The sequence below is a fragment of the Hipposideros armiger genome, unplaced genomic scaffold, assembly GCF_001890085.2.
Source record: "Hipposideros armiger isolate ML-2016 unplaced genomic scaffold, ASM189008v1 scaffold_1306, whole genome shotgun sequence".
Classification (NCBI taxonomy): domain Eukaryota; kingdom Metazoa; phylum Chordata; class Mammalia; order Chiroptera; family Hipposideridae; genus Hipposideros; species Hipposideros armiger.
Genome location: NW_017732656.1, coordinates 171,448 through 198,090, shown reverse-complemented (window position 1 = coordinate 198,090; position 26,643 = coordinate 171,448). Strand labels below are relative to the sequence as shown.

The window sequence follows — 26,643 nt, the reverse complement described above, 5'->3', positions numbered from 1 at the left end:
TCTGATCCCTTCACGCTTGCCCAAATCCAGCACACACTCATTACTCCTGAATACTCTCCAGAGAAAACAGGGGCCAAGGACTGAGCTTTCAAGGACGGTGGGGAGCCCTGGCTGGGTGGGGCCTACCCAAGGAGGACATTCAGACCTCCGAACTTCTCCCGGAGGAGGAAGAGTGAACAGGGAGGCACTGGGTCCCTCAATTCCACAGCTAAACGCCAGTCCCCAACAGGGATAATGAGAGGATGGCGGCTCTCCAAAATTCTGCTTTTAAAAAGGGTTTCTGAGAAGATGAGCAGAAAAAAGATTTACAGTGTTTTTCCAGCATTCCCAGGGACTCCTGTGATAGAACGGCTGGGAAAATTAAAATCTCTGTGAAGTTGGAGATGCAGGATGGAGGAAAGCCGAGACCAAGTGGGCTTCTGCTGGATCACAGTGGGCCTTGGATCGCAGGTCACCAGCATCATCAGCAAAAGCCTTTGAGGCCACCCAGCCCTCCACACAGTCTTCCTGACCCCTCTTCCCTGCCCACTGCTCCCTCCTCCATGATGGCACTGCTGGCAGCTCAATGCTGTTCCAACTGGCCTGCCTCTTCTCTGCTTTTTCCCTTGACAGACAGTGAGTCTGAGCCCCATCATTCATTCGACGAGGGTTCGACTGAGGGCCAACTGTGTGCCGGGCCCGGGGAGAACAAAGTGGGCACATCCTCGTGGCACTTACAGCCCGGTGAGACACACAGCTTCACCTGGCATACGGTTGGTCCACCGAAAAGCCGGGTTGACCTGATTGGGTGAGAAAGTAACTATGTGGCCCCCAAAGAAACCAGAGCATCCACAGGCACCATCCTTTACCCCCCTTACTCATTTGATCTGGAAGGATGCACTAGAATCAGGAACAGAGGCAAGTGGAAAGAACATCGAGTGTGGATTAAGGCAGTAGATGTGAGTCGCTTCTGTCACTTGTTAGTCGAGAGTCCTTGGGCCAGCGGCCTTCTCTCTTAAAGCAGCACACGTGAAAACAGAACAATCCCCACTTCTCAGGGTCGTGCGGATTAAATGAGACGATGTGCACGAGGTCCAGAGCCTGTGCACTCAGTAGGAGCTCAGCAAATGGCAGCGCCCACTCCCCTTTCTTCCCTGGCATGTCCGCGCTGAGCAGGGAAACCAGGCATAGAAAAGCTTTGTCCAAGGAGTTAAAAAAGAAGGTGGGGAGGAGAAGGAAATGAACGTGGAGAGCATGATTTGTATTCTGTATTGCTGGCAATAGTGGAATTCTATTGGTCAGTTCTATAAATAGGAAGGCAGCAACCTTGAGAACGAGAGGAGGTTAATGCCTTTGATGGGAACACCACAGAGGGCTGGCGCCGGAGAGGGCTTGGGAAGTCACTGAGTCTCCCATGCATGGCCTGCCCCCCATATTTTACAGAAGAGAACCCGAGATGGGAAGGGACAGGGAGGGTACAGCTATGACAGGCACAGCTAAGGACACAGGAGGCCAGCCCTGGGCCAGCCCCTTCCTCTCTGCCCCTCAGTTTCCCCATCACAAGCCTGTGGGACCAGAAAATATGACGGCCACTCAAGCTTAGACCATTCCAGAACCTCTGACATTGGCTTGCTTGGGGGTAAAAGTGGGCTTTCAGTGGGTCTTGGAGAGCAAGGATATCATCATCCACTGCCGCCTTCTTTATTTTTCTGGTAAAACTGTAGAAAAACAAGATTCCTGGGATAGGCTCTCAGAATATGGTCTCGGTGCAGTGGCCATCAGAACCCTGCTCCATCCACGGCTCTCTAATGTAACTAAAACGTGTGTGTGTGTTATGCAGGGAAGGCGTGGAGGTGGGGGATGGTCTAGACATCAGTTTCTACCTTCTTATTGCCTTCTTGTCTCTATATTTAGGACAACTGCTTGCTTATTTTAAAAGAGGGCACTGACTGGAGGAGTTCATTCCTGAAGAAAGCTGGCTGACGGATTCTCCCGATAACCCTTCCACCAGCTTTCCACACTGACTCCCAGGGTCACCTTGATCGCTGGGGCTCAGGCCACCTGGGGATTGTGTGGTCCTTGCTCACTGTTAGGTGCACCAGGCCATCCACTTCTCAAAAGAATCAGGGCCTTTTCTCGGTGGTGGAGCGAGCCTCCGTAGCAAGCAGCCTGAGGCAGCAGAGCATTTATAATAGAAAGAGTTCTGCCTGAGAAACAGAGATCCAGGCATGTCCCCATTGTGCCACTGGCTTGCTGGGAGACCTGGGGCTACAGCTTCCTCTCACTAGGCGTCAGTTTTGCCATTTGGTAATGAGTAGGTTGGACTCTTTGCTGAGGTCCTGCCCCAAGTTAAACTTCAGTGTCTTCCAGTTTGTGGCTGCATTTAGAAGGAAAGGTTTTAATGACCTGCATGGTGGTCACAGGTCAAGGTGGCAAAGGATCAGGGGCTTTGGGAAGTGCAGGGATAGACTCGAGGAAGGCCTGAAGGCTGCGCCTGAGAGGCTGTCCTCAGTGTCCCCCAGAGCACTCAGAACTGTGCTGGATGGCTGGGTTGCAACCAGGTCCCTGAACCAGATCTTGAACCTGGGGGCTCCGAGGTTCCATATCAGTAGGGAGAGGCCAAGAGGCTTTAAGAAAACACCAGATGGGCAGATGGGGCATCTCAGGTGTGGCAGGTTGCACACTCCAGCTCAGCACTATCATCGGCGATGAAGGCGCTTCTCAGGGACCCGAGGGCAGGTGAGATGCCTGCCCTCCTTGAAGAAGCTGCCTATGGATGGTAAACCACAGCCAACACCCACCTTAAGGCAACCTCATGCTCTAGGCCTGTGCATGTTGATGGCCCTGTCAGCCACGCCCCTCTCCCGCTGTGGCAGGCAACCTGCAGAATCAGCCATGCTCCTGAATCAACTGTTTATCAGCTGTGCCACCGCATACAGATTACCAAGTCTTTCTGTTTCTCTCCTGTAAAATGAAGATCATAATTCCACTCTCTCTTGAGGAAGAGGAGCCCTATTAGCACATTGCCTATCACTTAAGAATTTAATGAGCTATGGCCAAAAAGAAAAAAATCATGAGCTCTAGAGAGAGCCTACTGCAAGCAGAGCAGTCAGCAGAGCACTGTCTCCCATGCTTTTTGTCACATGTTTACTGGTGAAACTCGACCTAGGGGCTTGCCTGCATTCCACCAAGTCCGATCAGAGAAATCTCCATCTGATCCAGCAGATGGCATGGCTAAGACACTATCCATCTCCAGATGACTATTCAGGCAGCGCATTATGATTGTGGAAATGTAAATTATATGTGTTTGTCATCAAACTTAACAACTTGCTACTTAGATTAATGCTCTCAGGAGGCAAATCTGCCTCACTCTGTTCTTCAGAGCTGACTCTGAAACCCCCAAGCCATAGACCAGGCTGACAGGATTCTCTGCTTAGCAGGGGACTGAAAACAGACTGGAGGGGGCCACAGTGTGAGAAAGAGGACTGGAAGGTGTGTGTTTACACAGCAGATGTGCATATGCCCCAAAGTGCGAGCACAAAGTGGACCACAGGGTTTCATGATTACCAGACTATCATCCTGAGCGGCATGGACACAATAAACGCTCTGGAAAAGTCTTGAGTAAGGACACATAACGGTAAGTCATCCAGCTTATTTCAGGGCACAGACCTCGAGGGGCAAGCTTTTCTCTTCCTGGAAACAGAGATGCTCAACCTCAGGAAGGGGAGCTGGTCTGAGACCCAGGTTGGTAATTAGGACGTAATCAGTAATTAGTAATGATGCACGCCTGCTATTCCTGTCCCCACCTTGCCTAGCTGGGGCTTTGGGTCCAGACACACTGGGCACCAATCCTGGCTCTGCTGTTGACTTGCTGTGTGACACAGAGCAAATTCCCTCACCTCTCTATCCCTGTTTCTGCATTTAAAATGCAACTGCTCTGCATTATTTACAATCGCCAAGATATGGAAGCAACCTATATGTCCATTGATAGACAAATGGATACAGAAGAAGTGGTACATATATACAATGGAATATTACTCAGCCATAAAAAAAGAATGAAATCTTGCCATCTGTGACAACATGGATGGATCTAGAGGGTGTGATGCTAAGTGAAATCAATCAGACAGAGTAAGACAAATAACAACCATATGATTTCACTTATATGTGGAATCTAAAAAAAAAAAAAAAAGCAACAACGAAATAAACAAACAAACTCATAGGTACCGAGAACAAACTGATAGTTGCTAGATGGGAGATGGGTTGGGGGGTGGGCGAAAAAGGGATTAAGAAGTACAAATTGCCAGTTATAAAAATAGTAATGGGGATTAAAGTATAGCCTAGGGAATACAGTCAATAACATATATAACTATGTATGGTGCCAGATGGGTATAGATTTATTGTAGTAATCATTTATAAGGTATATATTAATACCATATTTGCCGGCGTATAAGACGATTTTTTGGCCCTGAAAAATATGCCTCCAAGTGGGGGGTCGTCTTATACGCCAGGTACACTTCAGATAGACTGCCCATAGTGCTTGCCCCGTGCCATAGTGGCCTCCCGATGCCCGCCCACTTCATTCCACATACCGTTCAGGCATCAGCAGCGCTGCTGGGTGTATGCTCGGCTGTTATGCGATTTTGCTGTTATGCGATTTTACCACACTCGCAAAATCGCACACAGCCGACCATACACCCAGTATGATAGCGCAAAAATCGCGAATCGCAATTTATGTATATGTTTGATTACATATAGCCTTGTGACAGTTTTCCTGCATGTCATAAGCATTTGAATATAAATATAAATGTTGAAATCAAATCTGATATTGTTTTACCTTTTCTTTGGTGTGTGGAAGGTGTGCGGAAGAGGGGGTAGTCTTATACGGCGAGTATATAACAAACTCTGTATTTTGAGTGGAAATGTTAGGGGGTCGTCTTATACACCCAGTCGTCTTATACGCCGGCAAATACGGTAAATGTCTAATCACTATGTTGTACACCTGAAACTAATATAATGTTGTATGTCAGCGATAACTGAAAAATAATTTTTTTTAAAAAATGCAACTGCTATAAGAATAAGATAATGTAAACTGCCTATATAGTACCTGGAACATGGTAGGTATTAAATGTATGTAAATTCCTTTCCTGAGTCTGCCAGGTTCTTCTCCCAAAAACAAGCCCTAGAAATTCTTTAAACCTCTAATACATATGGACACAAATGCATAGGCAGTCTTGCTTCTCTCCCCCAACTCTCCTCATCTTCATAAACATTCTTCTTCCTTTAATCCACACTTCCTCATATCTGCCTCACCTCTGACATTCAGCCCCTCTCCCACCACCTCCAGGAAGCCTTTCTAGATTGTGACTGACTCTCCAAGAGCACCCAGCACACTTCTATAAATCTGATGCCATCTATGCGATAGGTTCCGCATCACCTTCATACATCCTGTCTCTGAGACAAGTTTCTTGAAGCACATTGCATGCTCTATTCTCTTTATAAGCCCTCCCTGCTCCTTCTCATCCACTCCATTACCCATTCATTCATTCGTTCACTCACTCATTCAACAAGATATTTACTGAGTTTTCTAGATGCCAGGCAGCCTCCAGGAATCTGTTCAAATGAGCTGCAGAAAGCGCAATGCACTAGATTAGGGCTCAGGCAGCCCATTTTCCCTACACTTATGTGAACATACACACCTGAGACTCACACGGAATTTGGAGAGAGAAGCAGAAGCGCGAGTGGTTAAGGGCTGCCCCTCTGGAGCCAGGCTACAGGGGTTGCTATCCCAGCTCTGCCACCTGCCAACAGCAACCCAGGGCAAGTTACCGTGCCCCAGTTTCTCAGGCATAAGACACAATAATAATGGCATTATTTCACAGGGCGGTTGTGAGGATTAAATTCAGTTGATATACATAAAGTGTTTAGGGCCTGGAACACAGATGAGAGCTGCAAGGGTTAGATGTTATTATTGTTATAGAGAACTCAGAGTGGAAGTCCAGCCCATCATCCATGATAACCGCTGTTACATTTGGGTGTCGGTCCTTCCTGACTTGTTCTGTTCATTTTACAAACATGTGGCTGTACATATACAAAACTACTGTTGTCTGATGTTTCCATAAATTGACTCATACTTAACATTTTCATTACCATTTTTTTCAACTATAAAAATGTATTTTGAGGGTCTTTCCTCACCAGTTCAATGACATTAAGCTCATTTCTTTCCACATTACATTGCATTCCCTGGAAGACATGAAACACCACTGAATTCCCACTCCCCTATTGCTGGACATTTAGGTTGTTTACAGTTTGTTTGTTTTTTCCAACACACACAATGCTTTAATAACATGCTTTTATGTGCATCTTGGAGCACATGTGTATCAATTCTCCAGATGGGAGAAAGGTGGAATTCTTGAAGCAGTGGGCAGTGTGTGTTTTTCATATGCTATCATCTCTCCCAGGTGTAGTTTCTACAACCACCTGCAGGGGGAAGCACTGTACCATCTGGACCTATAGGTGTGAATTAACCATCCACAAGGGTTTTCCAAGGATCTTTTCCCAACAAAGGATCACTCTGGTGCAGGGATCCACCCTGCTTCACGCCTTGTTTCATAGGCTCCAGAAATGGCAAATCTTGGCTCTGTCTTCCAACTTTATCTAGGGACTAAGATATTGTAAAGCACCGAAATAAAAAGGGGTCTTAGGGTGAGGACCCCCCAAGAATTTTTCAGTGGAAGGTATACTCACTGGAAAGCCATTCCCAAACAAAGTTCCACCTCTTCCAAGCTATGACACTTTAGACAAGTTACTTAAGCCCTCTGGGCCTCACCTTTCTCACCTGTTAAATGGAGCTACTACCTGTTAAATGCCTACCCTTAGGGACTTGTCATGCAGACAAAATGAGGACTGAGTAGATAATGTACACAAAGCATCTTGCACTGGGCTTGGTGCACAGTAGGTGGCCAGCAAATGGTGGTTAATATTATTGGTAACAGACACTTTACAGTGATGACCACGTGGTTTATTCTTCCCAGATGAGGATAGCGACTCTAGGTGGTAAAGTATCTTATGCAAGGTCACAGAGAGGATGATAAGAGGCAGGGGTTGGATTTGAATCTTGGACTCTCCGTACTCGTGCCTCTTTCACCAGCAGTTCAAGGGGGTTCAGATGACACAGGGCCAATCCTATGTCTTGGACTCACGAGATGAACAAGGAGAGGGTCTAAAGAGGGCACATGTGATTTATAGGCTGTAAACAAGCGAGAGACCCTGGCCTCCTGAACCCTGAGCTGGTTCCGAGTGCAGCTATTAACACACACAGGCTGGAGAAAACCTCCTTCGGCCCCACTTTGAGGGAAGACAGAAATTGGTGATGTGAACTCTGTCCCAGTGGCATATTTTAATGTCATGAGAAAGTAAAGCACTAATTAGCCCTCTGTCTTCACAGTTCTTTCCCCTCTGCACCACGTTTTTATCTGTGTTAATTACCTCTTGCAGAGACCACTAACTACAACAACTTCCCAGCCTCCAACCCCAGTCTCTAAAAGCAGCCTCTGTGGGGGCAGGCAGTGCATCCTTTTAAAATGCAAGTGGACCCTTGTCCCTTCCCTACCCGCAATTCTCCCACTGCTTCTGATGGGAAATGCAAACTCCTCGCAGGGCATCTCAGGCCTGCGCGGCTGGCCCTGCTTCCTGGCCAGCATCATTTCCTGCCCCCGTCACCTGGCCTTTCTTACAGTATCAAGTGCTCCAAGCTATTTGCACGCGCTGCTCCCTGTCCCTGAAAGAACATACCTCAACATACTTATACAAGTAATTACTTACTTCTTTCTTAATAGATAGAGAAGGCAGGAGATTCTTCTGGTTTGGACACAGATGTATCAGTAAATATGAAAGACAGGAGATCGTAGGTGATTCCACATAAAATGAGAGACAATGAAGAAATGCAGTTGAAATTGCCTTCCTCCTGAAATTGACTGCCTTCCTCTTGAAACTGAACACCAATGAGGAATTTTACCTCTTTTGAGGTACCAGTGAGTTCTCTGGTACAATCTAATAATGTATTAATTTCCCTTTTTGCCTTAGTTGCTAGGAAGCTCACAATTCCACTTAAATATAAAACACTATTCCTATTAAAGGCAACACACACATACACACACATGCACACGCACATGTACACTCTTTCCAACATGGTTTCTGATCTCTCTGCCTTTTTCATGACTTGCTTTTTAGGCTAAGTCACTCAATTATTTTTGAAGTAGGAAGGAATATTATAAATATATTAACAATAGGAAAATATGATATGGAGCTTTGAAAGAGGGTGTTAAATCACACCAATCACAAAAGAGGTGCTTAATAAAATAATTGCCAAGTGGATGAATGAATGCTAAAGTACTTCTCAAGAATCAGATGCCTTGTACAAGGAGTTGGAGGCAGAGAGATGCTTTTCACAGACTCTTGGGCAACAACTCTGCTTTCTCATCCTACCTCTCGCCCTCCACTCCCCAGAAATCCTGTGCTGCTGCTGAGAACGTACGTCATTTATAACATTCCCTTAAACAAACGTCCAAATGTTGTTGGTCTCTATTCTTCTGCAATGTTGACATAAGCAGGTCACGGTGTTGGTAAGAACTCACTCTATCTCAAAGTACGGTGGTTTCCTTGTGGTGTCCCTGACATCTGTGTGCCCATCAGGGGCCAGGATCTGGGGCAAAGCTGTGCCACGATGTGGCCCACATGCTCTGGCTCTTTGTAGCCACTTCACCACCTTAAGCTACTACAGCCCGGAGAAAATCAACCGGACTGCAGAGCTGCTGTGTGGGCCCATCCAAGACCCCTTCCCTGAAATGCAGCTCAACAGGAGAATCATGAAACAACACAACAACATACGTACGAAGCAAAGATGAACAGAAGCAGGTGACTAACCCACTGAGGAAACGTGAGTGCACAGGGATAGAGGCCAGGGGAGACGGCAGAGAAATGATGACTGGTTAGGGCTGTGGGACTATCAGTATCTTCTCTTCCCCTTTTCAGTTTTCTTTAATGCTGTTTAAATTTGCCTTGAATCTGGGCCTTACAAAATAGATTTTAATAAAACCAACTGTTCATTCCCTCCACTCTCTTTTCTTTATGAATTTGACCTTCTCAGAGTGAAGATACTGAAGGGAACCTTTGCTCCACTGCTGGCAACGCCAGGATCGTAGCGGCTGGAACAGGGACCTGACATTTTAAAGCCCCAGCTCTCCAGTATCTTTGCTTTTACATGTCTTCGTGAGTTAAGGCTGTGCTACAAGGAAAAACACGAACGATCAGAGAGAGAGAGACATAACATTGTCCTTGGGGATGATGGTACGAGACATTTGCAAGATACTGACAGAGTGACCGTCCCTTTGCAAAACAACTCATGAGAACACAGAAGATTCCAGAAAGATATTGATTCCCTTTTAATGCAATTCGTCAATTATCCAGTAAGCCTGGCTTTCGGTCTCTTATAATTTAAGTAAATTCCTTCACAAATGTTCTTTAAATTCCGTCTCTTTATTCTTTTTTTCTTGAGGGAAAAACCAACAAGATTCTAAGAGTCATAAATAGAATCACTCAAGATACGCCTTGATGGGTTTGCAATGGAATGTTTTGTTGTCTAGAATCAATGTCGATAGCCCAACCATCCATCAGGAAAATTTGTTCATATCAATATCATTTTCTCGGTCCATGAGTGGATACACGGATGGGGTGTTTCTCCCCATCGACTCTTTCTTTTCATTCCTGCCTCTCATCACTTACGCATTCTTAGTTAACAAGGGGAGAGGCTTCCAATTTAACTCACCCTCAGACTGAAGAATCTGAATTCAAGGGGGATGAATCAACCATCTCCTAACAAATACTCAGCATATATGACAAACAAAAAGACAGACTTATGACATGGAAATGTAAAACGCTTGTGATTAAATGGGCATAGGACATCAGTAAGTTAGACACCAAACATAAATGAATACATTATAGCTATGCTATACATTATCCATGTATATAATATACATACAATATTACACATGCTATATATTTTATATATTATATATAGTATATACAGCTATACAAACAATAAACTTGCAAAGGAGCTCAACTTCCCTATTTAAATTATGCAAATTAAAATAGGATCCTTTTTTTGTCTATCAGATTGGCAAAAAATGGAAAAGAAATATAATATCCAGTGTTGGCAAGGCTGAGGAAAAATGAGGTATCTCATACACTGCTAATGTTGGTAGCAGAGACTGTAAAAATACAAACTCTTCCCCAAGAGCAATTTGGCAAGTTACCAAAGCCTTAAAAACCCATCTATCCCCTGAGCCAATGCCACCTGTAGAAAGACAGCCCAAGGAATAATTAGAGATGTACTTAAAGATTAATGTGCAAGGATGTTTAAAGCAGCAATATGGATAATGTTTTAAAAAACACGCCATCCAACAGGAAGAAATTACTTAAAGGAATCATGTACCTCTTTGCTAGGATACATTACATAATCATTAAAAATCATGTTCTAAAAACACTTATCAAAGTGGGAAAATAGTCATGATACACAGTTTGATGAAAGAAGCAGGCTTCATTACTATGTTTACCATAGCAGTTTTGCAGAAAAGTCCCAACACAAATTTATACGCACAGACACACAGGGGATTGGAAAGACAGGAAACAAATTGTCAAAAGTGACCATTTCTGATTGGAGAAGATTATCAATGATTTTGGGGGTTTTTTCCTTTGTGTTTTTCTGAGGTTTCTAAGTTTTCCAAATGGAACTCATATTTCTTAGGTCAGTTAAACACACACACACACACACACACACACACACACACACACACACACACACTTTTTTTTAAAGTTCAGGCTGACTCCTCTACTCCTCATGTTTCCTATGACCCAGGCAAAAATAGCCCTTTATTAATCTAGTCTGTGATGGGACGACAACCACCGGCCCTTTACAGAAGGCCCAGGAGACCCTGTCCTCATCCTGCCCACACGGCAGACAGCGCAGACAGGTTCAGACTCCACCATCCAATGAGATGATTTCATAAGTATCGTGTTTATCCCAATGAGGGTTGAATTGAGGTCACAGTTACCTATTCAGGGAGTTTCCACAGACAATGTACAAAATAAAATCCTGACAAAGGTCAGGGCATGATGAAAGAGGTTGAGAGAGAGAAGGAGAGAAAAAAAAAAAGGCAACAAGTGCCCCGTGCCGCCTCTGCACCTAAAGTTCAGTCAATCAAGTGCTTTCCCAGGAAAGGGCGGGGCAGCCGCGTGGCCTGGGTTATCTGGTGCCTCGTGACTCTTCCTGTCAAATGGCTGCAAAAAGCCACTTCCATAAGGAAAAGAATCAGGGAAGACACGTACATGTACTGAACCCCGGCTCCGGCCTGTTTTTCGGTGAGAAACAGTCGAGAGCAGTGGCAATGAACACACACTCTGGAGTCAGGAAGACCCGAGTTCAAATCCTGGCCTTGCCACCTCGCACCTGTGCGCAGGCGGCCGCTCACTCCTCCTTCCCGATGCTCAGTTTCTCCTCCCCAGGGGCTGTGAGGAGTTGGTGGGGGGAGTCACAAGAAGCCCTAACTGAGCTTCTGGTGTCCACATTTATCAGCGTGCTCAGTATCATAAGCTTGCAAGCATCTTGTATGTTATGCATTTTATACTAGGAAGGGCATCGTCCGGTAGGAAAACAGACCCCAACACAGTGGTTTGGAAAGAGTGGTGATCAGTCAATGTTCAGGTTAATAGATGGACCCAGTGCTTTAACATGTTCCCCATATGGCCACCAGTATCCCCATTTTACAGATGGAGAAATTCAAAGTAACTTGCCTGTCATTTGACTATTACTGTCCTTATAATTTTATTGAAGAGGAGTATGAGAATCAGAGAGGTTAAGAAGTTTGTTTAAGGCACCACAGGGTCCAAGTGGCAGAGCAGGACTTCGAACCCTGGGAGCATCTGGCTCTAGGGCCCAGGCGCTAGCACTGTGAGATGTCACCTCTCTCTGCTGCTGGGGTGAGAGACACATTTCCTCAAGTCAACAAAACCTCTGCCACTTTCCATCTTTGTGACAACAGGCACGTGACAAACTCTTTGCAATTTTGCAAAATGAAGCGATAGAAGTGGTACCTACCTCAAACCTGACAGGGCGGTTGAGAGGTTTAATTATACACAGAGTGCACTGAAAACGATGTCTGGCTCATTGTAAGCCCTCAGTACAAAGGTTATCATCATCCCGGGAGTAACCCAAGAAAACATGAGGACATATATTACCTGCGTCATGACAGAATGAAGCAGGCCACCACGCTGAGGGAGCTGAGGGGAAGAGGAGGATTCCAGCTGCCCCCATCTGTGGGTATGATGTGGCAGGGTGCACGGGGGTTGGGCCCCGCAGGGGTTCTAGGTATCTACAGGTGCAGAGAATAAAGCCTTGTTTCAGAGGACGCTGTGTTGCTGGTCTGGCCAAGTGTGGACAGAAAAGGACAGTCTGTGGGTTAACAGAGATCAGGTTATGGGCAGCCCGCACGTCAGGTTAAGGGGCTCACCCTCTGCCCTGCAGGCCCCGAGCTCCAGTGCAAAGCACTAGGCATGGCATGGTTTGATCAGACACAAATTTAGAAAGTTAGCCCTGCCACCGGGATGCTGAATGGACTAGTGGGCAGGTGAGCAAGAAGGGAGACAAAGAGACAGGGAGGAGGGCCACTGGAGTTGGAAGTGGCGATAGTGAAGAGGGGCAAGTGAGGTCTGAGAAGTGCTGGGGAGGGGTCCAGCCTGGAGGGTCTAACCTCACCTATCCCAGCGGGGAGGCCACAGAGAAGAGGAGCAGGTCAAGGCTACCAACTTGGGAAATGTCCACAGCTGGAGGGTGAGGGGAGAGTGCCGTCAGAGGGTCAGCCGTGAACCAGGACTTCCAGTGAAAACAAAGACTGTTCCTAAGGCTGGACAAGAGTTGAAAAGAGAAATAAAGAAATAAAGACACTCAAAGGAGGCACAGATCCTGCTCAGAGACAGTAACGGCGAGAGGACGGGTGAAGATACAGACACTTGGGGGCGGTGAGGAAGGAATCTGAGGGCCATCTGAACATCTTGACCTTCCCAGTAGGCTTACATCTCAGGATTGGAAGGACTCTTGGAAGCAGGAGAGGATTAGGAGAGTTGGGAGAAGTCTGGGAAAGGTTTGGGGTCCCCAAGGAGAAAGAGGAGGGAGGCAAAAGGAAAGAGATGGAGAAAAGGATAAAGGTCACGCTGGGTCCAGACAGAACAAAGGACATCACACCCTCATCCTCGGAGGATGGAAATGGCCGAAGCACCGCCCCCTCCTCAGGACTTCCCTACCTACACGGAGGGTACTTTCTGAAAGCTGGACCACTCTTTTTTTAATCAGGAACCTCTTAATGAAGGATAGCACACCGTTTCAGATGTGGTTCAAACAAACTACATGGCTTTTCTTAAGTGCAGATGCCCATGTTGTCAATCACTACTTCCACCTGCGTTACTTACTTTACTGGGTCCTGGAAATGGCCTTCTCCTCTCCCTCCTCATCAAGGGCCCCTGGGGAGCCAGCCCATCAGGGAAGGAAGCCGGAAACAAGGGTGAGGAAGCAGCCCGTCGGGGATAATGCTGTCACACACTGGCCTCTGGGCCATGGATCTGTCTTGCCTTCCCACATTTTTTTTTTTCAACTAAGCAGACACAACAGAAGATTTTCAAAGCCAAGCGAATGCAGTCGAAAACATTTTTCATTACAACGCTTGCAGTGGCACTTGCACGGCCATATTTTTTTCAACTTTGGATGTACAATGAAAACAAGGGCCGTTGGTGAGGGCTATGAGGCAGAATCAAGGGTAAGGGAGTCTGAGTCACAGTGGGGCAAAGGGTCAAGGTCACAGCCAAGTACGTACACTGTCAGATGATCCCAGCTCCATCTCTAAAAACCATCACTAACCTCTTGGATACAGACCTCCTCCCTTTCTTTGGTTTTCCAATATATCAGCTGTCCTTGCACATCTGGAATCCTACTCCAAAACAGCTAAGGACAGGGGCAGAGTGGGTCTGCTTCTCTGGTCAAGTCTATGTGATAAATGGGGAAGGAGGAGAGGGTTCTAAAGGAAGACAGTGCTTCCCAGACCCCAGGGTGGTTAAGACTTGCCTGGGGTCTTGTTAAGGTTCAGGCAAGTTGCATTTGTGAATCGCTACTTCCAAGGCCCCAACACCGAGGTATTTGGAAATATCCCTTTTGATGTCACTTCCCTATGTTCCTCCCTGTAGCCTGCAGCTTCAGAATCCAGCAGAGGACATCTTGGGACTTGTTTATGGAGGCTGATATATTTGCTTTCCATTCAAAGTTGAGAGGATGCTGATATCATGAAAACTCAGGTAGAGAGGAAACGTAACTACGAAACTGGCTGCCAGCTGAAGCAAAACCACAGCCAATTTACCAGAGGAAACCCAAATTCTCAAAGGGGGCTGGGACTGGAAAAAAATAAAAAATAAACCCATTCATGCGTTCTCCATAGAGTGATTAGTAGGAACTTGGCCTTCACCTGAAATGCTGGGGCTTCTTGAAATCTGAACAGTATTGTTGTTGTTGCTTTTTAAAACAAAAAGTCAGAAGACGTACCTCACCCAAACTTGGTTCACGGATTGCTTCAAAATAGAATAAATAATTCTATTTTGGAATCACAGGCACAGTCAGGCTTGGTAAATAACCCACTTCTGGAAATGTGGCTTTCAAATTAAGAGCAAAGTGACAAATTGAAATAACCAAAGAGGCCTGCCTCATAAGGTAGAGCTCGGCTGTAGAGGATGAGAAAAGCTGTTGCCCACCCAGGCACCGTGCACATATTTTTAATGGCCTTTCATTAAAATCCAGTTGACCGTTAAACACCACGGGGCGGGATAGGGGTGCCGACGCAGGTGCAGTTAAAAATCTAAGTATAACTTAAGTTGGACCTCCCCATACTTGAATCCCAACCACCAGTTGACTCTGGAACAACACGGGTTTAAACTTCATGGGTCAACTGAAAAAAATCTATGTATAAGTGGACTTGCGCAGTTCAAATCCACGTTGTTCAAGGGTCAGCTGTAGTAGTAGAAGGTTTCCTATTTACCACGTTTTTTTACACCTATTAAGTCATTTGATCGCCACAGCCATCCCAGGAAGGAGGCAGGTGGGAGGCGGCTATGCCCATTTCACAGTCCCAAAGACTGAGGTTTAGAAATGTCACGTGTTGTGCCCACAGCCACACAGCCAGCTTCATGGTAAAGTATATACTAGAGCCTATGGCATTCCTCAGTTTCCTATCCGGCACCCACTATGTTGCAACACACGGACTTTCTCCAGATATCACACTCAGGAACTAGGGCATCCTGAACTCACCAGCACTGCATTGGGAGCAAGATCATTCTATTCATTCAGCAATTATGTCTTTATTGATTAAAGCGCCTACTATGTGCCCAGCACTGTGGAGGTGCTGGGGTATGTGGGTGAGCAATGCAGATCAAATCTCAGTTCTCAGAGCCCATCTGCAGTGGGGAAGGCAGATAATAAACATAGTGAAACATCCTTCTAGACAAGTGCACTGAAGGAAACTGAAGCAGGGTAAGGGGGTGGAGGGGTGGGGGGGTGAGGGGTGCTGCTTTGAAGAGGGAGGTAGGGCGGCAGAGGTATGCAGAAGTCACAGCACTTAAAACACAGGGTGACCTGTGGCTATGAGTGGGCCCATGTCCTGCCTCCCCCCTCTCCCCCCATAGCTCTCCGAGGGCAGGGGCACGTACCATTCATCTCTGACTTCCAAGTCCCAGCCTCGAGCCTGGCTGTGGTAAGTGCTGCTCAGAGCACCTGTGGTTAAATGGTTCTGCGTGACCACAGGCTATCACATGCCACTTTCCCTTGATGTGTGGGCATCAGACTCCCCACTTAGTAAAATGAAGCCTTTGGATGGTTCTTAAAAGGCCCCAAGATATCAGGCACAAAAGGTGACGCCTGCCTGCCTTCCAGCAGGGAGCTGGCATTGTCTTCCAGGAGACTGGCTCCATCACCCTAGGGCTGGGTTCCCACAGGAGGGTAAGGCAGAAGGGCCACCTGGTTCCTAATCCCAGTGGTGGACCCGGGCTAGTCCATTTCACCTCTCTGAGCACGAGCCTCCTCACCTCCCTGTTTCCCCTGGGAGGGAGAAAGCAACTGGCACATAGTAGGCACTCACTAACGTCAGCCTCCTCTCTTCACAACAGAGTTCCAGGAAAGCAAAGTTCAAACACACGTGCCCTGGCCTCACAGTGCTGCCTCCTGCAGCTGGCGCCAGGGGTGCCCGGGAAACAAACGGAGAGTCTGATTCCTGCTCCTTACGCCCTTTCCACCTGCCATGCTATAAAAGTAAAATGGAAACATCTGCAGCCCAGGAATCTAAAATGCAGCCCTCACCCTGGAGCACAATTAGAAGTCCACAGGAGCTTAATGTTAACATCAGCTTCTTGCTTGGGGTGGGGTTGGGGGGTGGTTTGAAAAAAAAAAATAGAAAAGGATGGGTTTTGAAAATGTTGCATTTCAGCCTCCATCTATCTCCAGTCATTTCAACGCCATTCCCTCTAATCAGAGTCTCTGGTCCTTGCTGGGTACTAACTAGTCTGGGGTCCCTGAGCAGTGGACTCACAGGTCATCAAAGGACCTTGCTGAAAAGCCAGCTGGGGTCTAATCCCCCATGGACGTCTGCCTCCATGGAAAGCCCTTTGCAGGGCAGAGGGGGGATGATGGCTCGGAGGAGATGCACATGTGCTGCGAGCATGAACAAACAGGCATGTGAGGGGCTGCGTGCACTTGACAAGTGCGTACAGGCTGTGTGCTGTGTGGCTGAAGGCAGGCGGGGGTGGGAAGCGGCGGCACACACAAAATCCAATTGGTTGGGGGTTAAAGAATCATACTTATCTTTGCAGCTCCATCCAAATGATGACTCCATGGCAGGTAATAAACAACGCTGGGTTTGTCGGAAGGGGGGTGGGGACGACAGAAAAACCAGAAGCTAGTACTGGAGGGATTCTGTATCTCTTTCATGCCCAGCTTCAAGTCGGGAGGCAGGAATCTTCTACTACAAAAATATCAATTCTTAAAAAAACAAAGGCATTCCCTTCCACCTTACAAAATGCTTCTTTGACTTGAACAGTAAATAACCAATGGAAAGGATTTTTGTCCTGCACAGGTACCATCATTTTCTAAAACCTTGAGGATCAGCTTGATCCAAATAGACAAGACTAAACTAAAGAAATGGACCCTCTCAATGTATTGCATCACCCTCTGGATTCAGCACCCAACATCTACTCAAGAAAGGGTTTATTAATAGTGAGCTTTCAACCTGTCACTGCTGGCAGGACCCACAGGACCCAAGAAAGAGTGCAGGGCCCAGGAAAGTCTGTACATACACATGAACACATTACCCCTGGTTTCTAAATTGGAATACAAGAATGACACCAGAGGGAGAAGCTGCTTTTCAGATAGAAAGCTGGAAATGGTAATCATTTGTAATGGCTTCAGCTAGCCATGTACAATGGGAAAATCACCAATGTGTCATTTAGAACATGCCAGGCCAAATACAATCGTTTGTATTAATAGGGACAGATTCTTCCAAGGTTATTATGCAAAGGAAGAGAGGGTGTGATACCGCTAAGGAAAAAAGGCTGGCCACCGTTTTTAACTTTTGGAATGTTTCAGATTCTAACCTGCACCTTGGATGTACCCAGGGGGGTGCAGAGGCTATAATGAAGCCATTTCATATTTATCGAGATGAAACACACACATACATAAGCACATCCCAGCAGCACCTAAATACCCCACATTCTGCTACCTGCTACCAGCAGAATCAGGGACTCAAAAAGCAAGCGGGCAAGTGAGTTTCATTTTGAGTGCTCCCATGGCAGTGCTGGGCATGCCACAATCCTATTGTCGTTTTCTCATTTCCTCTGGAATAGCATCAGGGTTGGTGTTCCTGGGTCGAGGGACATTAAGCAGTCAAGTTCTCGTCAGTACAGTGTGTAACCCATCAATTTCCTGATTTAGTAGGAGGCTACACAGAGTGCCAAGATTCTCATCTCCCAGTTCTTAGCCAACTTTCCTTACTCTGCCTTAAACGAAAGCAATTCTAAAAGAACAAGAAAACACATTAGACATTCTAAATGCATGCTGCACAGCACTTACCAAGCGAATCAGGCTGTCTAAGCTGGAAGGGGCAGCCCCTTGCCCACCCATCCTAGGACACGAAGAGGGTCCGTGATGGGCCCAAGGTCACACAGCAAGCGTGTGGCAGCACCCAATGCAGCTTCCCTGGTCTGTGGACTCCTTAGCCAATTTATCAAGCATTTTTGGCTGAAAACCTTTGAAAGTGCTCATTTTTTATTACTGTTGGTTTGGCTCCTCTTCATTCAAGACAGAGTTTTCAAAAATCAAACGTTTCAACATAATTGCAAATAGTAACTGGCTTGCCTTATCTGGACCTGACACTGCTGATTTAGCAAACAGGCTTCAAGGGAGGGCTAAGGTTCCCACTGGACAGAGGATAAAATCCTCACTGAACTGCTCTGAGTAACAAAGGATACTTGACTTGTTAGAGAGAGAAGTGCAAACACTGTGTATCCAATGTACTCCATTCACTGACTGGGAGGGGGCGAACCTCTCTGACTCATAAACTGTTAAGTAACTTGATGCCTAAAATTTAATTTTCTTTTTATTACACACACACACAATTTCTCTCTCCTTTGGGAAGCTCGAAAGATCTTTCCCCCCCTCTTTCTACTTGCAGAAGAAAAATAAAGTTTTTTTTGTTTTTGTTTTGTTTTTTAAAGATTTTTATTGGGGAATCAGGGAAGGGGAACAGACAAGTTGCTGTCCTTTTGTTCTTCAGTCTAGTTGTGGAGGACGTCACTTTACTGGCCCATGTTGGTATTATCATTGCACTCTTCCCGGGTGAGGCAGTCGCTTGCCGGCCATTGAACGGCTGCTCACAGTGGTTCACGGCAGCTCACGAAAGCTCACACCAGCTGCTGGCCAGCCCCACTGCAACCTACACAGTCGCAGGCGACTCACGGCAGCCCAGCTCCAGGTTGAGCTGTTGTTCACCATCTTAGCTGTAGAGGGCAGTGTCACTGGCCCATATGTGGGATTCGAACCGGAGCCCTGCTGCTCAGAGCTGGCGTCCCAAGCCAGCTCTTAACCAACACGCCCTCAGTCGGCCCGAAAAATAAAGATTTTAAGATTGAAAACATCTCCTTAATAGCAAAAACATGAAAACAACCTGTCTATTGACAGATAAATGGAGCAAGTAAGTGTGGCATGCACGCGCGCGCACACACACGAATATTATCCAGCCATAAAAAAGGAAATCCTGCCATTTGTGACAGCATGGATAAACCTGGGTGGCATTATACTAAATGAAATAAGCCAAACACATAAAGACAAGATCTCGCTTATATGTGGAATCTGAAAAAGTCGAACTCACAGAACCAGAAAATAGAATGTTGGTGGTCAGGGGTGGGGGCTGCAGGACGTGGGGCAATGCTGGTCAAAGGGCACAAACTTTCAGTTGTTGGATGAATAAGTTCTAAGGCACAGCACGGTGACAACAGTGAACAATTCTGTATTATATACTTGGAAATTTGCTAAGGGAGTACATCTTAAGTGTTCTGAGCACAAAAATAAAATAACTACAGGAGGTGATGGATATGTTAATTAGCTTGATTATGGTAATCATCTTACAATGTGTAGGTATGTAAAATCATTACATGTACACCTTAAATATATCTAATTTTTATTTTTCAGGTATACCTCAATAAAGCTGGGGGAGGAAGCAAAATAAATAAACAACAAAAAAAAACAGTCAGCCCTCCGAATCCTCAGATGCAGAACTCACAGTTAAAAAAACAGACTCATAGAAACAGAGACCAAAGGAATGGTTACCCAAAGGGAGGGTGTGGGGAATGGGTGAAAAATGGGGAAGGGGAATACATAGTCTATAATATTGTGATAAGTTTCCAAGGTGACATGATTACTAGAATTAGTGGTGTGACCACATTGCAAGGTACAAAAATACCCTACCACTATATTGTACACCTGAAACTGATATTACTAATATAATATTGCACACAGCCTAAGAGTGTCTGTGTGTGTGTGTGTGTGGGGAGTGTGTGTCCTAGATCCAATCCCCCATGTATACAGAAGGATGACTATAAATAAATAAAATTGAAGAAAAGAAAACATGTCTTCTACTAAATGCAATGTGGTGTCGTGGAACAGAAAAGGATATAAGCAGAAAAACTGGTGACATTGCAATGAAGTCTGAAGTTCAGTGAATAGGAATGTACCTGCACCTTAAAACCCCTGACACTGTACCCTAGAGCACTGTGGTTTATAGAGGGGCTGGGAGAGAAAAAAAAAAGGGGGCGCTGGGAGTGGAAATTCTGGTTAAGGGCAGTCTGTACCTGGTAGAGAAGTCAGGCCTCTTTGGGCTTTCAGTTAAGGGACTGGACATCCTTAATTTTGTGGAACTGTGTCAACAGCTCCAGGTGTTCTTCTCTACTGTCCCTGAGACGGCCTGCCCATCCTGCAACCCAGAGGCGCTAGTGGAGGCTACGGAGACAGGTTCCGCCTTCTCCGTTTTAAATTCCACCCACGGAAAGTCTGTCCCCCTTTCTACCTGGAGTTAAGGTGACAAAGCAGCACTCATTTTGCCTGTTGCTTCTGAAGGGTCAAAAGGGATGCATTCTGGGTAGGTTATGTGTCTGATGTTGGCTGGATGAGGGGCACCCCTGAAGCAGGATCTCATTCTGCCTTAGCAGACGCCTCTGGAGGAAAAGTGACAGGGACAAAAGGGGCTGCCCAGCACATACACATCCAAGGACAGTTTCTGCTCCTATCAACCTCTCCCTCTGGCAAGGATTAGTTCTGGGGCTTTAAAAACCATGCCATGGAGAATTTAGGTTTTACTCTGGAAGCAACAAGAGTAAATAAGACCTGGTGCTGCTGTGAGTCACAGAGGTAACAGCACCTCAGTGTAGTTCAGGGAGGTTCAGATAGAAGGTGCAGAGCGTTATCCACGAAATGCGGGAGGGCTGAACGGAAACTCTCAGCCAAGCAGCTCCAGCCTTATAGGCATGACTGAGTGTGGGGTGCAATTTGAAGGGAGAGTCTGTGTTTTAAGTGTCCAGGTTACCTGAGGCCTTCTCAAAGTCTATCACCTTGCGATGATTAAGTTACCTAAGTCTTTTTGTTTGTTTGTTTGTTTTCTAAATGGCCACTAAAATTGAATCCCATTTATAAATGAACACTTGGTTCAAGTATCTTTCAAGTGTAAATTTATCATTTGGGAACTCCAGACCTTTTAGGGACAAAGGCTAATGGATTATTTCTTTATAAATATATGGACTGTCAGCTAAAGGGAAAAGGCTGATGTGGGTAGGAAGAGACAGAGGGGAGGATGGGTGTATAGAGACCCACAAGGACCTTTGTCCACTGCAGCTTTCCCCCTTCCCATCAATAAACCGAATAAGCCTTTTAACAGAAACAGCAAATACGTTTCCAAAATCCTCAGGGGCCTTCCCCCAGGGGCAGTTGGGCTGGGAAGCAAATAAGGGAAACCAAGGTCATAGATGGGATGGTCATGTCCCAGGAGAACAGTCAGGAAGTGGGCCCAAGACACACCTGGCCACAAATTACTGAACAGCAAACAGGAAGCAGCCCTGGACCTCTGCTGCCTAAGCATTTCCCAGCCGCCAGAAGGCCCTCGAATGGAGTTCAAAACACCTGCGCTGAAGAGGACCGGAGAGGCAAGGGCAAGGGGTAGGGTGGTGAGAAGCTGGGTCACGGGCAGGCCCAAACCCTAGGAAGCATTTTCCCTGCAGAAGCACTGTTCCTTTTCCCCAAAACTCTTCATTTCTTGAACACAAAGGTTTCGTGTGTGTGTGTGTGTGTGTGTGTGTGTGTGTGTGTGTGTGTGTGTCTGCAAGGGAACCTTGAATCCACACTTAGACCAACACTATTCATCTCATATTCCAACTGGTTTGCAATAGCCCTGGGCGTGAGATTAGCAAACACGCACATTCCTTTAAACAGCACAGTTAAATCCCTAGGAGCTTGTTGTCATAAGGTTATTTTTGTCAATTAACACACACAAAAAGTGCAACTACTCTCAAGGAAACGGGGGGTTTGTTTTCGACATTTAGGCAGGGGCCTCATTTCCAACAAGGTTAGGGACACTTATCTGGTCCTGCTGCCCCATTCTCCAAGTAGAGAACAAGAGGTTCTGAGAGGACAAGTGACTTGTCGTGGGATACACAGCGTGGTCCATAAACAGCAGGGTAGGGCCAGAGCTCTGTGGATGACCACAATAGCCTCCTCGGGCCACTTGGAGCTAACAAAACTTTCTTTCAGGGGCAAAAACCTACATAATAATGAGAATAACAACAGCAGAAGCAGAGGACACCCACTGATTACTAACCATATGCCAAGCAGAAACCTTATCTTTTTTAGTGCTCATAAGAATCCACAGCCACCTTTGTACTTTGTGATCATACATTTGCCCAAGTGTTTGATAATGTCTGTCTCCCACACATTACTAGCCTTTATGCCCAAAAAAAGGCAGGGTCCATGTCTGCTTTGGCCATCACTATATCCCCAGTGCCTAGCATCTATTTGCTCAATAAACTAGATGCTCCTGTTTTACAGAAACAGTTTTAGGAAATGGAGCTCAGAAAGGTCATATGATTTGCCTAAGGACACACAGCATGCAGCGACTGCCACCATAAGTAGCTGCGCCACTCTGCCTTGAATGCATCTTCAAACCAGGGCCCTACCTTGACGGCCTCAGCGTGGGTCACCCGGGACAGGGATTTGTCGTTGACACGCAGAATCTGGTCCCCCACTCGCAGCCCTTCCTTCTCAGCCAGAGAGCCTGGTTCCACCAGCGACACATAGATGCCCACGCCATGCTCCGAGCCCCCGCGGATGCTGAAGCCCAAGCCCTCGTGGGCCTTGGCGCGTCTTAGGCTCACCAGGCGCACCTCCCCCAGCCCCGCGCCGTCGGGGCCGCCCCAGACCGGTTGCCTGTAGGGGGCGGTGGCCGGCAGGTAGAGGCCCTCCGCCGTGTACTGGTCGAAGAGCAGCTGGTCAGAGCGCGGGATGACCAGACGCAGCATGGGCAGCAGGCGCCGCTTGACAGGGCTGTCCAGCAGCACACGCAGGGTGCTCACCAGGTCGAAGACGTTGCGGCGCGCGTGGTAAGCGTTCAGGCAGTGCGTGAACTGCTCCCGCTCCGCCTCGCTCAGCAGCGCCGTCAGCGCCTGGTGCAGCTGGCGCACGTTGGCAGACAGCAATCGCAGTCCCGCGCCCCCTCCGCTGCCTGCCCCGGCCGCCGAGCCCAGCGAGCCGGTAGAGGACGAGCTCACCGACAGACCGTCCAGCTGCGCGTTCATCTCCCCGCCGAGGCCCGGGCGGACTCCGGGCGCGCGGTGGGGCAGCGGCGGCACTCGCCGGCACCAGGGCGACAGCTGAATCCCGGGGAGAGCGGAGACCGTGGCTGGAGTCTGGGTTTGAGGGCGGAGCGGAGGGCGCTGAGGCAGGGGCTGGATCCCTAGAGACGCAGAGACGGCGGCTGGAGTCTGGGTTTGGGGGCGTAGAAACAGGGTCCAAATTCTTGGGGTATCGCGGAGACAGGCTGCTCAAGTCCCCAGCGCGCGAAGACGGTAGGGGTCGAGAAACTGGAGTCCGCGGGGCGCAGAGACGGCGGCTGGAATCCAGAGGACACGGAGACGGCGACTGGAGTCCGGGCAAGACGGAGACGGCGACGGGATCCGGGGTGACAAGGAGTTGGCGGCTGGAGCCCGGAGGTCGCGGAGACTGCGGCTAGAGTCCGGGGTGGGGGACGAACAGAGAACAGCTACATTCTGCAGGGCACAGAGACGACGGGTGGCTGGAGTGGGGGACGCAGCAAAGCTGACCGCCCCGTCACACCATGCCTGGGGCTCCCCCAGCCAGGCCGCCCGTTCCTTTCGGGCTGGGGGACCCCAAAGTCATAAGTTGGGGTGGGGGGCGCTCTAATCCCAGAGCCCCACGAACCGCAGCCGGTGGAGCCGCGCGGACGTCCGGCAGGGGGTGCGGGGCATGTCCAGGGCAGCCCCGGGATGCAGCAGCCCGGGGACCCCCGCGCCCCTGCACCGCCCGGGCGCAGACGGAGCCGCGCGGCCGCGAGCCCGGACTTTGCGAACTGTTGAGCCGCCCGGGGCCGATCTTCCAGCGAGTTCCGACGCCGTCGCCGCCGCCTGCCCAGCCTCGGCCCCGCCCCTTGCCCCTCCCCCCTCTCTCACCCCCTCTCCCGCGGGCTCTTCAGGAAATGACGTCCCGCCTGGCGCCTGGCAGTTGCCTAGAGACGGGGTGAAACAGTCCAGCCCCAGGGAAGAAAGGGGTGAAAGTGGGGGTAGGGGTGGGAGGAGCTCTGGGGGCGCTGCGAGCCCCTTCCAGAATAGGGGGTGAACCTCAAAAACTGCTCTTCCGCGATCGAAGCTTGTGCACCAGGATGCTTTGGAGAAATTAGCCAGCGAGCTAATTCAAAATTGTGGAGGAAAATAGCCAACTTTTTGCCTCTAAAATAGTCAATGCTTCAGGCTCCGTTTTCTACTTTAAAACGTTGCTCTCCTCTCTTGCACGCACTGACATACAAGTCCAAGTGTTTATGTAGACGATTGTTGGGCACCGACTGTATTCAAGATATTTGCATGTACTGATGCCTGCGGGAGCCAACTCTGGTGTAGGAATAGTTCAGAATGGCCCCCTGCTCCGTCTCCAGTAGGCGAGAAAGCCGCTTTCAGAAAAGTCAAGGGTGCACAGCACACACGCATGCATGCACACACACATACACAAATGCATACGTATAAAACTGGTAAAATCTGAATAAGGTGGATGAATTGTATCAATGTCGATGTTCAGGTTGTGAACTTGTCAGCATTGGGGGGGGAAACTGGGTGAAGCGTACAGGGGATGTCTGTATTATAATTTCTTACGCCTGCATGTGAATCTACAATTATCTCAAAATTAAAAATATATATATATGAAATGGGCTGGGGAAAAATATTCTATGCTTTCCCATCCAAGACAAAATGGGAAAATACTCCAAGGCGTGGCACAGAGCCTCTCACCTCCTGTCCTACTCCCCTAAATACAACCTAAGTGAAAGCCTCTGCTTTTATTCAAAGGTGGCTTTCTAAGGGGCACTACTGCCCCCCCCCAGTGCCCCCCCCCAGCCCCCGCAAACACAGACACACCACACACTTGCCCTCCAACCCAAATTGCCTCTCCTAAGCTATTTTACTAGGGAAAACTATATTTTCCCTAAAAAATATTCTGGAATTGCCATTGCAGAACCATCTGAGTTCTATCTGGGGGAGGGAGATATGGAGTGTCCCTGAAAAAAGTGGGTTTGAGCTGGACCCAGAAGGCTGCAGTATTTATTCATTCATTTACTTTATTTGATCAGTCTTCATTCAACATTTTCTAAGCACCTATTCTGTGATGGATCGTGTGCTGGGTGCTGAAGACCCCAGTTAAAAAGACGAACTCTCTGACCTAAAGGAGGCCACAGTCTAGCAGAAGAGAAAGACCACAAAAATAAAATTAAAAACCAGTATGAGAAGTGTTGTAATGGCTGAGAGAGCCCAGGTTTAGAGGAGGAGAAAATGGTAAAGACTACCAATTAAAGAGATGATACCTGAGTGAAGGCTCATAAGGGGAAAGGACTTTTTTACACAATGGAGAAACATGAAGGATTTTCAGCACTGTTAGCTTAGTGCATTCCCAAAACTGAGGCTAGGAATTGAACGTATATGATCCCCCAAAATCCTCAGTTCTCTTCTTCACTTCCCTAAAACAGACCTAGGTTAAATTAATGCCCAATGAACATATTTGACAGGTTGTCTTAAATAGCCAATTAGGCTACCTTTGGACATCCGTCTTACTGCTCTAAGTTTAGCAGTTAATAATATGCATCCTTCCTCCTTCTTCACTGCTGGTGAAGCCTTTGATGTAACCAGCCAAAGATATTTAAGAAAAAGATCAATCTTCCCCACCCCAAAAATATATTAATCGCATACTTCAAAATGCCACCCAGCAGGGCTTAATTGTGTGCAGTTCAGGTTTACTGCAAACGTATTTCATGCTTAGCTTTCACTTAGTTTGTCTTCTAATTATAATTACTGTGATTGGCTTGATAAATGCATCCCAGGAGCTAAGATCCCTATTCCCAACATTTTATTTCTATGCAAAGGATGTTTGTGAGGAGGTATTTTGCTTTAGGCAGCAGAAACTACCTTGCACACAGGTCTTAGCCGAAAAAGAAACACTTTCCTCTGCAAACATCAGAGACCATCTGGGATGCCATGCTATTGTTTAATTTCATAGAGGCTGATTTGGGAGGGCAGACAAGTGCAAGAGCATGGAAAAAGGACTCGGTGGGGTTTCTTCCACCCATCTTGCATAACCACCTTTGTATCAGTTTGCAGGGTGTCCCCTCAATGAAAGGCAGTGTGTAACTGTGCTCAAACCTCAAGAATCCTATTTCATGTCTGAAGATGTGTTTGTCATTCAGAAGTAAGCTCTCAGAAATCCAAGATGCCTGG

At 47.4% G+C, this 26,643-nt stretch overlaps 1 protein-coding gene across 8 annotated transcripts in view; it reads right to left on the bottom strand.

Annotated features, from left to right (window-relative positions):
* WHRN (whirlin) overlaps positions 1-25,032 on the bottom strand; it is a 94,136-nt gene extending 69,104 nt beyond the window's left edge. For all 8 annotated transcript variants that reach the window (XM_019633417.1, XM_019633416.1, XM_019633418.1 and 5 more), the window contains exon 1: positions 22,831-25,032. In XM_019633417.1, coding sequence (XP_019488962.1) covers positions 22,831-23,448 — 618 coding nt within the window. In that variant the 5' untranslated portion in view covers positions 23,449-25,032. The remainder of the gene's footprint in view (positions 1-22,830) is intronic.
* Positions 25,033-26,643: the final 1,611 nt, after the last annotated feature.